This window comes from Salvelinus fontinalis, chromosome 15 (genome assembly GCF_029448725.1).
Source record: "Salvelinus fontinalis isolate EN_2023a chromosome 15, ASM2944872v1, whole genome shotgun sequence".
In the NCBI taxonomy this organism is placed as follows: Eukaryota; Metazoa; Chordata; class Actinopteri; order Salmoniformes; family Salmonidae; genus Salvelinus; species Salvelinus fontinalis.
Genome location: NC_074679.1, coordinates 38,986,596 through 39,000,681, shown reverse-complemented (window position 1 = coordinate 39,000,681; position 14,086 = coordinate 38,986,596). Strand labels below are relative to the sequence as shown.

The window sequence follows — 14,086 nt, the reverse complement described above, 5'->3', positions numbered from 1 at the left end:
TGTGGTTGGGGTTGGGGTGAATTCCATTTGAACTTTGTCAGTTCAGTTGACTGCCTGTGTGTTTGTACTGGAAGCCTGTAGTCTGACGAGACGGGGCATATAATGAGGTAGTGTTTATTTCTCTGTTCTGACTGATGACAGTAATAGCCTCATTCGAGTGCTCACAACAACCCCTGTCATGTGCTGTATCAGGCTAAAGAGGACATACTGTAGCCTACGTACAGTGCAGTTAGGAACCACAGCTAACGGCATGAAATATTAAATCGAAGGGCATTTTGAGCTACAGTTTGAATCCGAGTTCGATTATTTGATACATCCAACGTTTACTGGACAAAAATGCTCAAGTTAAATCCATTTCTGATTATCATGAAGCATCACTTGTGTGTACAAATCATCATATTATTTACGCTTTGGTCTTCTTACATGCGAGAGGAAACAATAGCCGCTCTAACTGCGACGTGAATAGGCTATATTCAGTAGCCTATATCCCTCCCCTAATCTACATTTGGATGAGCTCATACATGCGCTGCTACTCACAATTTTTCAAAGATATAAAATTGTATTTGTCACATGCTTCATAAACAACCGGCGTAGACCGACGGTGAAATGCTTACGTGTGTCCTTTTTCAACAATGCAGAGCTAAAGATTGAAGCAACTATATAAAAAAATTGTGATACGAGGAATAAATACACAGTGAATAACAATAATGAATAAAAATAAAATTGTATTAGCTATAGATATAGCTATTTAGATATAGCTATTTACAGAGTACCAGTACCGAGTCGATGTGCAGGGGTATGAGGTAATTGAGGCAGCTAAGTACATATAAGCAGGGGTAAAGTGACTAGGTAACAGGATAGATATTAGACTGAGCTGTAGCAGCAACGTATGTGGAGCAGTAGGCGCAGCGTATGTGGTGAGTGTAAAAGTGTGTGTGTGTGGCGTCAGATGCATGTGTGCGCATGTTATGTGTGTATGGGCAGACAGAGTGTTGTGAGTGTGTGGGTTGAGTCCTTTGTGTGTGCATAGTCAGTGCAAGAGTTAGTTGAAAAAATGGGTTGATGCAGGTAGTCCAGGTAGCCATTTGATTAGTCATTTAGCAGTCTTGTTTAGCATTCGGAAAGTATTCAGACCACTTACCCTTTTCCACATTTTGTTACTTTAGACTCATTCTAAAATTGATTTTTAAAAAAAATTCTTCGATCTGCACGCAATACCTCATAATGACAAAGCAAATACAGATTTCTAGAAATGTTTGCAAATGTAAACAAATAAAACCTTATTTACACAAGTATTCAGACCCTTTACTGTGAGACTTAAAATTTTAGTTAACATCCTGTTTCCATTGATAATCTGCAGCAAGGTCCCTAAGAATACAATGGCCTCCATCATTCTGAACAGGAAGAAGTTTGGAACCTCCAAGACTCTTCCTAGAGCTGGCCGCCCAGCCAAATTGGTCAGGGAGGTGACCAAGAACTCGTTGGTTCCTCTGTGGAGATGAGAGAACCTTCCAGAAGGACAACCATCTCTGCAGCACTCCACCAATCAGGCCTTTATGGTAGAGTTGCCAGAAGGAACCCACTCCTCAGTAAAAGGAACATGGCAAACTCCAAGTGGGCTGTCAAAGGGCACCTAAAAGTCTCTGACCATGAGAAACAAGATTCTCTGGTCTGATGAAACCAAGATTGAACTATTTGGCCTGAATGCCAAGTGTCACATCTGGAGGAAACATGGCACCATCCCTACGGTGAAGGCTGGCTGTGGCAGCATCATGCTGTGGGGATGTTTTTCAGCAGCAGGGACTGGGAGACTGGTCAGGATTCAGGGAAAGATGAACGGAGCAAAGTACAGAGATCCTTGATGAAAACCTGCTCCAGAGCGCTCAGTACCTCAGACTGGGGTGAAGGTTCACCTTCCATCAAGACAACAACCCTAAGCACACAGCCAAGACAATGCAGGAGTGGCTTCGGGACAAGTCTCTGAATGTCCTTGAGTGGCCCAGCCAGAGCCCGGACTTGAACCCGATCGAACATCTCTGGAGAGACCTGAAAATAGCTGTGCAGCGACGCTCCCCATCCAACCTGACGGAGCGTGGGAGGATCTGCAGAGAAGAATAGGGGAAACTCCACAAATACAGGTGTGCCAAGCTTGTAGCGTCATACCCAAGAACACCCGGCTGTAAATGCGGCCAAAGGTGCTTCAACAAAGTACTGAGTAAAGGGTCTGAATACTTATTTAAATGTGTTTTTTTTATTTTTTTTATACATCGTTGCTTTTTCGTTATGGTATAATGTGCGTAGATTGAGGGGGAAAAAACAGCTTTAAGCAATTTTAAGAATAATGCTGTAATGTAACAAAATGTGGAAAGTCAAGGGGTCTGAATACTTTCAGATTGCACTATAGCTTTGGGGTAAAAGCTGTTCAGGGTCCTGTTGTTTCCAGACTTGGTACACTGGTACTGCTTGCCTTGAGGTAGCGGAGAGTACAGTATGGTTTGGGTGGCTGGAATCTTTGACAATTTTTGGGGGGCTTCCTCTGACACCGCCTGGTATAGATGTCCTGGATGGCAGGGAGCTTGGCCCCAGTGACGTACTGTGCCGTACTCACCACTTTCTGTAGCGCCTTGCGGTCGGTTGCTTTACAGTCAAGATGCTCTCAATGGTCCAGCTGTAGAACAGCTTCATACTATTTGTCAAACATAGAGAATTGATACTGTATACTGGTTGTTGTGGTTGGATTAGCATGAGGTGTGGGGAGTCCGTGGGTGGCTTGACTTTTTCTGTGTCTTACTCATTCATAGAAAAAGGTTATGTCCAAATCGGATGTTGGGTACTATATTTATTGAATATTATCTGAATCCTATGACTTAAAATGGCCAATTTAGGTGCAATCAATTAGCTTAATTTCTCAGAGATTATGAAATGTTTCAGGAATGCCAGTCTTACCCGTTTCTAACAACAGAAACCATTTCAGAACAATTTGAGATGGTGGGTGTCATGAGTAACAACTTAAACATGAACTCATAAAAACAGCAGCACTTTGCTGTATTCATTGAGTGTCTCTCTAGTTATGGTTTTAAACGTTTTGAAATCTCACAAATAAACTTTGCTGTAGCTTTCTTTTATGCCTGCTACATTACTGCAGACACGGTTATCTGAGCCATCCGATTGGCTAGTGGTAGGTCTATAGTGCACTCTCCGGGCCCACTGGGAAGGCAAAATTTGTACCTTAAGACATATGAAATAGTTAAAAATGGCAAAATGTGTCTACCCGGCACGCAGGGCAGCTGAATTGGTTGCACCTACCGTCAACAGCCCAAGACTAATATATATATATATTTATTTATTTATTTATTTAGAACCCAAATAGCACGCAGCTTAGAGGGCACATTGGTGTGGAGTGCAATAGATTGCGTCATTGTGGATCTGTTGGTGGTATGCGAATTGGAGTGGGTCCAGGGGTGGCTGCGACAGTGTTGTGAGCCATGACCAGCCTTTAAAAGCATTTCATGGCTATAGAAATGAGCACTACAGGCTGGTAGTCATTTAGGCAGGTTACCTTGGCATTCTTGGGCACGAGGACTATGGTGGTCTGCTTGAAACAAGTTTTGGTATTACAGACCTTGTCTGTTGAAAATATCAATGAAGACACTTGCCAGCTGGTCAGCGCATGCTCTGAGTATGTGTCCTGGTATTCCACCTGGCCCCGCGGCCTTGCTAATGTTAACCAGTTTAAAGGTCTTACTCGCATCAGCTACGGAGAGCGAGATCACACAGTTCGGAACAGCAGGTGCTCTCATGCATGGTTCAGTGTTGCTCGCCTCGAAGCGAGACTAGAAGGCCTTTAGCTCGTCTGGTAGGCTTGCATTGCTGGGCAGCTCACGTTGCTTGGTTTCCCTTTGTAATCCTTGATAGTTTGCAAGCCCTGCCACATCCGTCAAGCGTCAGAGCCAGCGTAGTGGGATTTGATTTTGGTCCAATATTGACGCTTTTCCCGTTTGATGGCTTGTCGGAGGTCGTATTGGGATTTCTTATAAGCGTCTGTGAAAGTGTCAACTCTAGCGTTTAGCTCAGTGTGGATGTTACCTGTAATCCATGGCTTCTGGTTGGGGTAATTCCTACTGACAGAGCTAGTGTAACTGAGTCAGGTTTGTAGGCCCCCTTGCTCGCACACGCTTTTTCAGTTCTGCCTACAAATTTTCTATGAGATTGAGGTCAGGACTTTATGATGGCCACTCCAATACCTTGACTTTTTTGTCCTTAAGCCATTTTGCCACAACTTTGGAAGTATGCTTGGGTCATTGTCCAGTTGGAAGACCCATTTGCGACCCAAGCTTTAACTTCCTGACTGATACCTTGAGAGGTTTCTCCGATATATCCACATAATTTTCCATCCTCATTTCCATGTCATCTATTTTGTGAAGTGCACCAGTCCCTCCTGCAGCAAACGACCCTCACAACCTGATGCTGCCACCCCTGTGCTTCACGGTTGGGATGGTGTTCTTCGGGCTTGCAAGCGTCCCCTTTTTCCTCCAAACATAACGATGGTCATTATGGTCAAACAGTTCTATTTTTCTTTCATCAGACCAGAGAACATTTCTCCAGAAAGTACAATCTTTGTCCCCATGTGCAGTTGCAAACGGAATTTTTTTTAGGGCGGTTTTGGAGCAGTGGCTTCTTCCTTGCTGAGAGGCCTTTCAGGTTATGTCGATTATATAGGACTCGTTTTACTGTGGATATAGATACTTTTGTACCTGTTTCCTCCAGCATCTTCACAAGGTAAGGATGTTCTGTTCTGGGATTGATTTGCACTTTTCTCGCCCAAGTACGTTTATCTCTAGGAGACAGAACGCGTCTCCTTCCTGAGCGGTATGATGGCTGCGTGGTCCGATGGTGTTTGTACTTGCATACTATTGTTTGTACAGATGAACGTGCTACCTTCAGGCGTTTGGAAATTGCTCCCAAGGATGAACCAGACTTGTGGAGGTCTACAATTCTTTTTCTGAGGTCGTGGCTGATTTCTTTTGATTTTTCCCATGATGTCAAGCAAAGAGGCACTGCGTTTGAAGGTAGGCCTTGAAATACATCCACAGGTACACATCCAATTGACTCAAATGATGTCAATTAGCCTATCAGAAGCTTCTAAAGCCATGACATTTTCTATAATTTTCCAAGCTGTCAATTTTCCTAGCTGTCCAAGCACAGTCAACTTAGTGTATGGTAACTTCTGACCCACTGGAATTGTGATACAGTGAATTCTAAGTGAAATGATCTGTCTGTAAACAATTGTTGGGAAAATGATTTGTGTCATGCACAAAGTAGATGTCCTAACCGACTTGCCAAAACTATAGTTTGTTAACAAGAAATTTGTGGTGGTTGAAAAAGGAGTTTTAATGACTCCAACCTAAGTGTTCGTCAACTTCCGACTTCAACTGTATTAAGGGAATAGGGTGCCATTTGGAAGAAGTTGCAGTATCAATATGGGGATATCAAACTGTGATTCAGCAGTATAGTCTCTGTCAATTATGCCATCTCCTAGTCTCTGTTATGCAGTGTAAGCTTAACGATAGAATACAATGCCAATTCGACTACAAAGACATTGACACATGGTTATTCCACTGAACAAAAATTTTAACACAACATGCAACAATTTCAAAGATTTTACTGAGTCGTTAACTACGGTTAATATGGAAATCAGTCAGTTGAAATAAATTCAACAGGCCCTAATCTATGGATTTCACATGACTGGGAATACAAATATGCATCTATTAATCACAGATACCTTAAAATAAATGGTAGGCGCGTGGATCAGAAAACCTGTCAGTATTTGGTGTGATGCCATATGCGCTATCTGTCCGGTATAGTTGAAACGGCGATTCATCTGAGAAGTGCACACTTCTGTAGCGTGCCAGTGGCCGTCGAAGATGAGCATTTGCCCACCTGAAGTTGATTACGACGCCAAACTGCAGTCAGGTTAAGACCCTGGTGAGGACGATGAGCATGCAGATGTGCTTCCCTGAGATGGTTTCTGACAGTTTTTGCAGAAATTATTTGGTTGCGCAAACCCACAGTTTAATCAGCTGTCTGGGTGGCTGGTCTCAGACGATCTCGCAGGTGAAGAAGCCGGATGTGGTCCTGGGCTGGCATGGTTACACGTGGTCTGTGATTGTGAGCCCGGTTGGTCATACTCCCAAATTCTCTGAAACAACGTTGGAGGCGGCTTATGGTAGAGAAATTCTGGCAACAGCCCTAGTGGAAATTCCTGCAGTCAGCATGCCAATTGCATGCCTGCTTAACTTGAGACATCTGTGGCATTGTGTTGTAACAAAACTGCACATTTTAGTGGCCTTTTATCGCCCCCAGCACAAGGTGCACCTGTGTAATGATCATGCTGTTTATTCAGCTTCTTGATATGCGCCACAGTAACAAGGACGTATGCAAATTTGTTTACAAAATTTGAGAGAGATAATATTTTTGTGCATATTGAAAATGTCTGGGATCTTTTCTTTCAGCTCATGAAACTTGGGACCAACACTGTGTTGCGTTTTTTTTTGTGTTTTTTTTTTCAGTGTATATACTGTACATTAAGGCCGGGCTGTTTTATCTTAATCATATCACAATCAACTTTGACCAGTTGATTGTAGACACAAATACAATATTTTTTTGTATACTTAAAAAAAACAATATTTTATAAAAATATGCAAATTAGGTGCTATCTGATAAATGCACATCTTATGCATATTTTTCCGGTATAGTGAAGACATCAAAACTATGAAATAACACACATGGAATCATGTAGTAACCAAAAAAGTGTTAAACAAATCTAAATATATTTGAGATTCTTCAAAGTAGCCACCCTTTGCCTTGACGACAGCGTTGCACACTTGGCATTCTCTCAACCAGCTTCATGAGGTAGATGCAAAAATGTAATTTCAGCCTGTGGTGCCTGGCCTTAAATGATTTCAGCCAGGCTCTGTTGGACAGTGAACCGATATCACTATATTATTAATTTTATAAATCCATTTTGGGAGATGAAAATCCCAAAAGACATTTGCAGGAGATGAGTCTGCAAAAGTCCTAAAATTTCCCCCATCTTTTTCTTCAGCCAATACAACAAAGGGCACTAAGGAACACAATAGTAGGAAGTCTCTGCAGAGTCATGTGTAGGTCTGGAGGTCCTGGGTTTCTGTCAAGGAAAAGTCGCTTCTACTGTTCCTGATAATTTATGGTACACTGAGACGTGTCTATGATCCCGCAGCGGCTCAACTTGATCCTGTTGACTGTGGTGAGGTCAAAGAGAACTGTAGCTGCGTCACAATGCTTCTCCCCCCTCGCTATGCCTCTGGGGTCACAGCTGAGGAGGTCTGGAGAGTGTAGGGGTCATGGGCAACTGGGGAGAGGCAAGGACAGTAGCTCAGAGACGCACACGTTCGCTCTGGCCGCTGGTCACAAACACACTTTGCTGGTTCTCTACCACTGCACATTCCTATGGCTTCTGATGTTGATGTTGAGGAAAACAATGGTCAGTTTACGTGTCTTCTGTTGTACTGAATGCACTGAATGTGAGTAATGTGATGGCTTGTGCTGACTCTCTGTAACATGTAGATCCTTACTATGTGGCGAGGTAGGACTTCCTCGCTGCTCTTACGGACTATGTCTTCTCTGTTTTAGGATGGCTCCTTTGGAACCTTTGAGGACTTGGCTCAGGAGTACTCAGAGTATTACAGCACTTCTCTCACTGACGTCCAAGACAGAATGGAGGAGATCTGCAAACGCAAACTTGTACAAGTTGCAGAATCAGAGATGGTACGATCATATATTACATGTTCAGTGTGATACAGAATACGTTTTTTCTCCATCTGTGGATACCCGCTTTGCACAGACTTCATTCGAATTAAAAGGATGTGGAGGAAGCCTTTAGAAATGTGGTTTTCTTTTAAATCCTCTAATATGTGTGTGAGTTTAGGGTGACATGTTACAATTTTGTCCGTTTCATTTATCAAGATATTTATGTTTTGAAATGCTGATTGAATCAGATGTTGTCATTCCTTAATTTGCCTCTGTGCGTTTCAGGAAAAGGTTGAGTTAGTGCCCACATCACTGCAGCTTCGCTCACCAATCCAGGTGACGGACTCCTATTCCCCCTATTGGTTTTGACCCTATTGTATGTTAACCCTCTGGGAGGAGGGATTTCCTCAGCCCTGATCCTGCAGACATAAGAGCTGCTATGAACCAGATCACAGCCCTGTCATTGTAGCATTATAACATCTTGGTTTTCCTCGATCACAAATTCCCGTTTCACTGTCTATAATGGAAACTCTGTGGCTTTGTTTTTTGTAATGCATACTGTTAATGTGTCCGGAAATAACGTTTAAAAAAATGTACCCGAGGAATGTGCACTGTAGCCTTTTTGTGGCCAATGAGATACACATTAAGAGTTCCAAACCAATATTCCGGCCAGTGAGCTAGACTGTGGTTCCTCTAAGTTTGTCAGTTTCCATTGCCTGTCTGCCTGTCTGACTGCAGTGTTCTGTTCTCTACAGGATTCGCTAGGGCTGAGTAGCATTAGCGCTGTGTACACTCCCGAGACAGAGAGAAGGTAAGACCATAGAGATACTGAAGCTGTTATTCTGTGGTCGTCAACGGTATTGTCTCCCCTTTGTGTGGAGTGTATCGTGCGTTATATTGTGATGTCCTTATACTGTATGTTGTTAAATTGGTGTTGTTGATCAGTGAAGTAGGAAAGTCTTTCTATAAATTGACAAACTCCAGGGAGGTATTTGGGCGACTCTACAGAAGTGGTGTATATTGCAGACCCACCCCAAAGAAACTAAAATGGTTAAGTCTCCAGACTTACTTCATGATATATGTTCTAATTAATTCCAAGGCAATAACAAACATATTTTTAAATGAATATAGTACAAAGTCATTGTTTATACACCCATTTCTATTGAGGTGGAGGTCCCAAACCCTGATTTCCTAAACACAATTCATGATTTTAGACGTAAAAGTAATTACACTAATTTCAATAGAACATCTTGAATTGTTATTTTATTACATTTGAAAGAAAACTGACCTAATAATAATTTGTTTTGTATATTTTTAAGCATGTGAAAAGAAAAAAGATATGCTATCCTACCTTTTTGATGGCACTACCAAAACACACCCATTAAAACACTGCATAATCAATGTGCCTTAAGCCACACCCATACAAATATCACCAGGTGATGGGATTGCACCACTCTCCAGCATGGCCACATGGTGAGTAGTCTTACCTGCAAACATTGTGGAGAGAATTTGTGAGCAAGTTGCTAAATCTTCATGTCTTTGTAAGAGGTGTCCCCACCGAACATCTAATATTTCAAGAAATATGTAAAGTACGTTTTTGAGATACACATCCCAGCAAACATATTTTTATCTGATACATTTAAAGCTAGCCAGGCATATGCTCGCTATGGGGATTCATTAAATGGATGCTTCAGGATTTTGGCAATGAAGCCCTTTTATTTAAGAAACGTGTTGGAAATTCCAAATGGTTTGCATAGTCAACTTACACACAGCACTGACACACACCCTTACCCCACCAGACATGCCACCAGGGGTCTTTTCACAGTCCCCAGGCCCAGAACACATTCACGTAAACGTACAGTATTATTCAGAGCCATGAGTGCATGGAACTCCCTTACATCTTATATAGCAACGTGAACAGCAAACCTGGTTTCAAAACAATAAAGCAACACCTCACGGCACAACGCCTCTCCCCCACGTGACTTACGTGTGTGTGTGTGTGTGTGTGTCCTGACGTGTGTTAACTGATAGATGCGCACACACACTACATCTTGATGTTTTTAAATGTATGCAAATTGTAAAGTCTTTTGTCAATGTCTTTTTGGTTATATGTCTGACCCCAGTAAGAATAGCTGTCACTAATGGGGATCCTAATAAATCCAAATCCAATCTACTTCCCCTGAGAAAGACCAACTTGTGGATACGATTTTTATGTCTCTGCGTACAGTTTGAAGGAAGTTGCTAGTTTTTTTGTTTTTTTTAGGTACATGGGAATTTAACCGCAAAAGGTATTTTTGTGTACTATGTCATCATGCATATCCTTTTATCTGCAACAAGTGAATTTGATGGAAACACAGCTATGGTGGAAAAATGCGCATATTGTTTTTATGCAGATTTGAGAATATTTTCATTAAAATCTGTCGCCAATTGGATGGAAACCTAGCTTATGATTGACTCTTGTTAGTCCACTGTATTATTTTACATTTGTTTCTTTATCTTAAATGTTCTACATTTAAACACACAGATAATTATTTATATGTTTGATTATGTTTAGAATTATTGAAGGACAGGGACATCCATAAGGTGCCAACATGTCAAAGTACAGCAGACAGTCAGAGAGGACAGAGTTTAAAAACGGACCCTGTGCAATATCAAGAATATCTGATATAGAAATAGATGCTAGAAGGAAGGAAGCGGGAAAGTAAGTCAAATTTCGTGAAATATTTATCCGAGAGGGACAAGAGGTATACGAGCAAGAGGGCAGGAGTGAAAAGGCAGAGACGCAGACAGAAAGACGTGTCTTTTAATGATTGTGATAATGATGTGAATCACATGTGCCCCATTCGATATGGAAGCAATTAAATTCGAAATGTTTACGACAGGTCACAACTGAACAAAATGTCACTACCAACGCGCCTGATATTTTGCCACAAATAAGATGGGAAAAGTGACCATTTTAAAAATTTAACAACATAATTAGATGTGAAGTCATTCAATCCATACGTTGCGGATTCATTCATAAAATCGACATTGAACATTTTACAGAGAAAAATAGAGACAGTATTTCTCTAAATTTCAGTTTAAGATTTTTAAAGTCAGTTTAAAAGTCCTGTTTTTACTATTTGGTAAATGTTGTATGCTAATAAAAATGAATCTGTAATCAAAAATGTATCAAAATTCGCTAATGTGCATGGTTCTCCCTTTATTGCAACTTTTCACTATGTTTCGGTAGTGACACATTTAGTGGGATGGTAAGGAATTCAGGACAAGATTTCACATATGCAAAGTTTTAGTATTTAACACGTACTGTATGTTTCCACCACTTCTGTACAATGAGCCTCATAGGACAGGACAGTCAGTAAGACAGTCATTCCCTTTCATACATTATCCCCGTAGGTCCTGTCTCAAATGGCACCCTATTCACTATTTAATGGCACCCTATTCACTATTTAGTGCACTTCTTTTGACCAAGGCCCATAGGGTTCTGTCTGGTCAATAGGGTGCCATTTGGCACGCAGGCCCTAGTCAGCGTGAGGAAATGTTTCATACTTCCTGTCCTGATGACCTCCAGCCACCTTTTATGAAGTGTTCCTCTGCTAGTATACCAACAGGAAACGTCCTGTTCTTCCCCCTATTGTGTGTTTGGAGATGGTCATATTGTGAACGCAGGAGAATTAGTGAGAGAAATAAGGGAGGAAAGGAGGAATCTGGGTAATGAGTAATAACATAGTACTATACACTGAGTCAGCGGGGTGTCTGCAACACCAGATTTAAGTTTGTTTACTTGGCTAGCTTTAGCATTGTTCAGTGCAAAACAATGAGAGAAGTAGTAACTCCTGTTAGCATGCTCTAAAATGTAAGCCCAAATCACCTCAAAGTAACATGACTTTATACAGTATGCTGGTTTTGAGTAGTCACCTCTGAGAAGTGGTTCCCTTCATAAACTACCAGAACACAAGAGCCTTGATTTCTACTAATCTTGCTGAGGGAAAGGTTGTACAGTACTGGGCTTGCTGTGACTTTAGGCAAGGCACCCTCTTGTGATCACCTATAGAACTGTGTCGATGGGGAATGATAGTTGTTGCTGATGCTAGAGACTGTCAGCTGATGTCAGAGGAGAGAGATCGGGAGAGAGAAAGAGTGAGGAGACAGACCGACAGGTAGACGGAGAAAGAGCAAGTGTGAGAGAGTTGGATAGCGAGACCGAACAGCGATAGAGAGAGAGAAATATGAGAGCGAGAGGGCAATGTGGAGGCCACGTGAAGAGCTGTAGTGTTGAAGTGAGTGCAGTCAGTAAAACCCAGGCAGTCGGGGTGTGAAAAGCCTCTATTGTTGTTGAGAGAGCCTCGGTGATCTGACCTCTGTCCAGCAGACTGACAGCGTGATGTTTTCAGATCTGGACTGACCGCTGGGAACGGCCCCCACTAACACTGCACTGTACTGGCCGGGTCCAGTGGCACGAGGGACAGTGCACGTTTGTGAGGGATACGGTAGTGCATATTTGTTAGGGACAGTGCACGCGTCTGTAATTCTTGAACGGGGACAGAGAACTCAGTGGATAAAGGGGTGTTTTGTTCGAAGACGGTACAGTAGGATAGCAGCAGTTACAATGAAGAAAATTGCATTGGAGAACAGGTGAGATGATGATGTCTGTGACCGGACTGCATCTTTTTATTTCTTGGATAGTTTTTTTTGTTTGTGCCTTCTCTTGTTTTTGATTCAATCTTGGTTTATTTTTAGGTTGTCCATGCATAAATCAAGTTCTGAGGATGCGTCAGAGGGTATGCTTATATTTTTCATCATCAGTTCTGTAGTTTGATGTGTCTTGGTCAAATATCATGTAATTACTTGACATTTTAAATTGTAACTACAAACACAACTGTTGTCATTTTGTCTGACTACACATTTACTACAATAGTACCTCATATGAAGATTGAACTTGGACAGTTTTGTTTTTATCACAATTGAGACACAATTTAATGTGTTATATTTTGGAATGACTACATATGCATAACTTAAAAAACCATCTACATATTTTGAAAGTTTGCTAGGGGTAGCCATTGTATGGGGCAGTGTGTTTAAAAAAAAATCTGTTTTAAACCCTACTGTACCTCCTTGTTTAGGAAAATGGGACGGAAAGAGACAGAAAAACAAGTCATTCTGGCAGAATTTCCGGAAGTCGCAGAAAGGTGTCGTGCGGCAGACCACAAGAAGTATGTTTTGGATCCATCCTCCGTCTTTACCCAACATATTTCTGATCACACAAGTCAGGGAACTGTGTCCCATTCTCACTGCATCTGTTTAGTTTGGATCTCATTTTGTATTTTTCATGTGTTTATTGAAAGGGACTGCACTGAAATGAAGGAAAAACTGGTAAGGGGGATAGTGTATAGGAGAGAGTTGGGACTGGTATTCGATCCCACACGGCATGTGCCGGGGGCGGCGGTAAACATGAATATAAACAAAACGTATTTGCAGATCTCCTGATATACCTGACCATTATTGAAAACTCAATGACCCCTTTGCTAAAAAATCTTTTCAGAATACAAAAAAATCTCAGTATATAACATTTACGAATAAAAAAACAAAATGATGACAATACGATTTTTTTTTAAGAGCTCACTATCTACAGCAATCATTTAAGTGGACCACAAAAAATATAAAATACTTGCGATGCATAATAAGTGACGGTATGGATGACTGTATTCCATTACTCATCCATATGAAAGCAGATCTAATTAAATGGAATAATCGTTCCATAAATCTTACAGGTAGAATAAACCTCTTTTAAAATAGCTTTGCGCCCACAGTTTTTGTATTCATTTTCGGTAATACAAATTACCCCATAAAATACAGTCTTTTTAAAAAAGTATACTCGGTCATAAGACTTTATGGGCAAATGAAATTCATAGGATTAAAAAGGAATTAAAAAGTTTTACATCTTCCTAAATCTGAGGGTGGTTTTAACCTTCCAGACTTGAAATTGTATCAACTCGCCACAGAAGGCTTTTACTTACGACATATAGTTAAATGTATTAAAGAGGAACAATGGGTACACATTGAAGATGCACCTGCTCATCCCCAGAATCTTTTTACATGTGTTTTTTCAAGATTGAGATTCCAAGAACACAGGATGAGATGTTACTATCCTTTGTGCAAGCACTTCCAAGAGTTCATGAACAGTGAGACTGGTGAAATTTGGGGAGCGCATCGTCAGTAGTGTACCTTTGGTTCCTAGGGTGTTTCGGCCTTTCACACTATACACACTCCCCAAAGGCGGCCAGCGACAGGGTGATCA

At 41.4% G+C, this 14,086-nt stretch overlaps 1 protein-coding gene across 3 annotated transcripts in view; it reads left to right on the top strand.

Moving 5' to 3' along the window:
* Nucleotides 1-14,086, top strand: part of LOC129811949 (SAM and SH3 domain-containing protein 1-like) — an 87,504-nt gene that overhangs the window by 57,665 nt on the left and 15,753 nt on the right. For 2 of the 3 annotated variants that reach the window (XM_055863740.1, XM_055863742.1), the window contains exons 2-6: nucleotides 7,672-7,806; nucleotides 8,074-8,124; nucleotides 8,544-8,599; nucleotides 12,529-12,569; nucleotides 12,912-13,001. In XM_055863740.1, the coding sequence (XP_055719715.1) occupies nucleotides 7,672-7,806; nucleotides 8,074-8,124; nucleotides 8,544-8,599; nucleotides 12,529-12,569; nucleotides 12,912-13,001 (373 nt within the window). The remainder of the gene's footprint in view (nucleotides 1-7,671; nucleotides 7,807-8,073; nucleotides 8,125-8,543; nucleotides 8,600-12,528; nucleotides 12,570-12,911; nucleotides 13,002-14,086) is intronic. The other variant, XM_055863741.1, reaches the window with a different exon arrangement.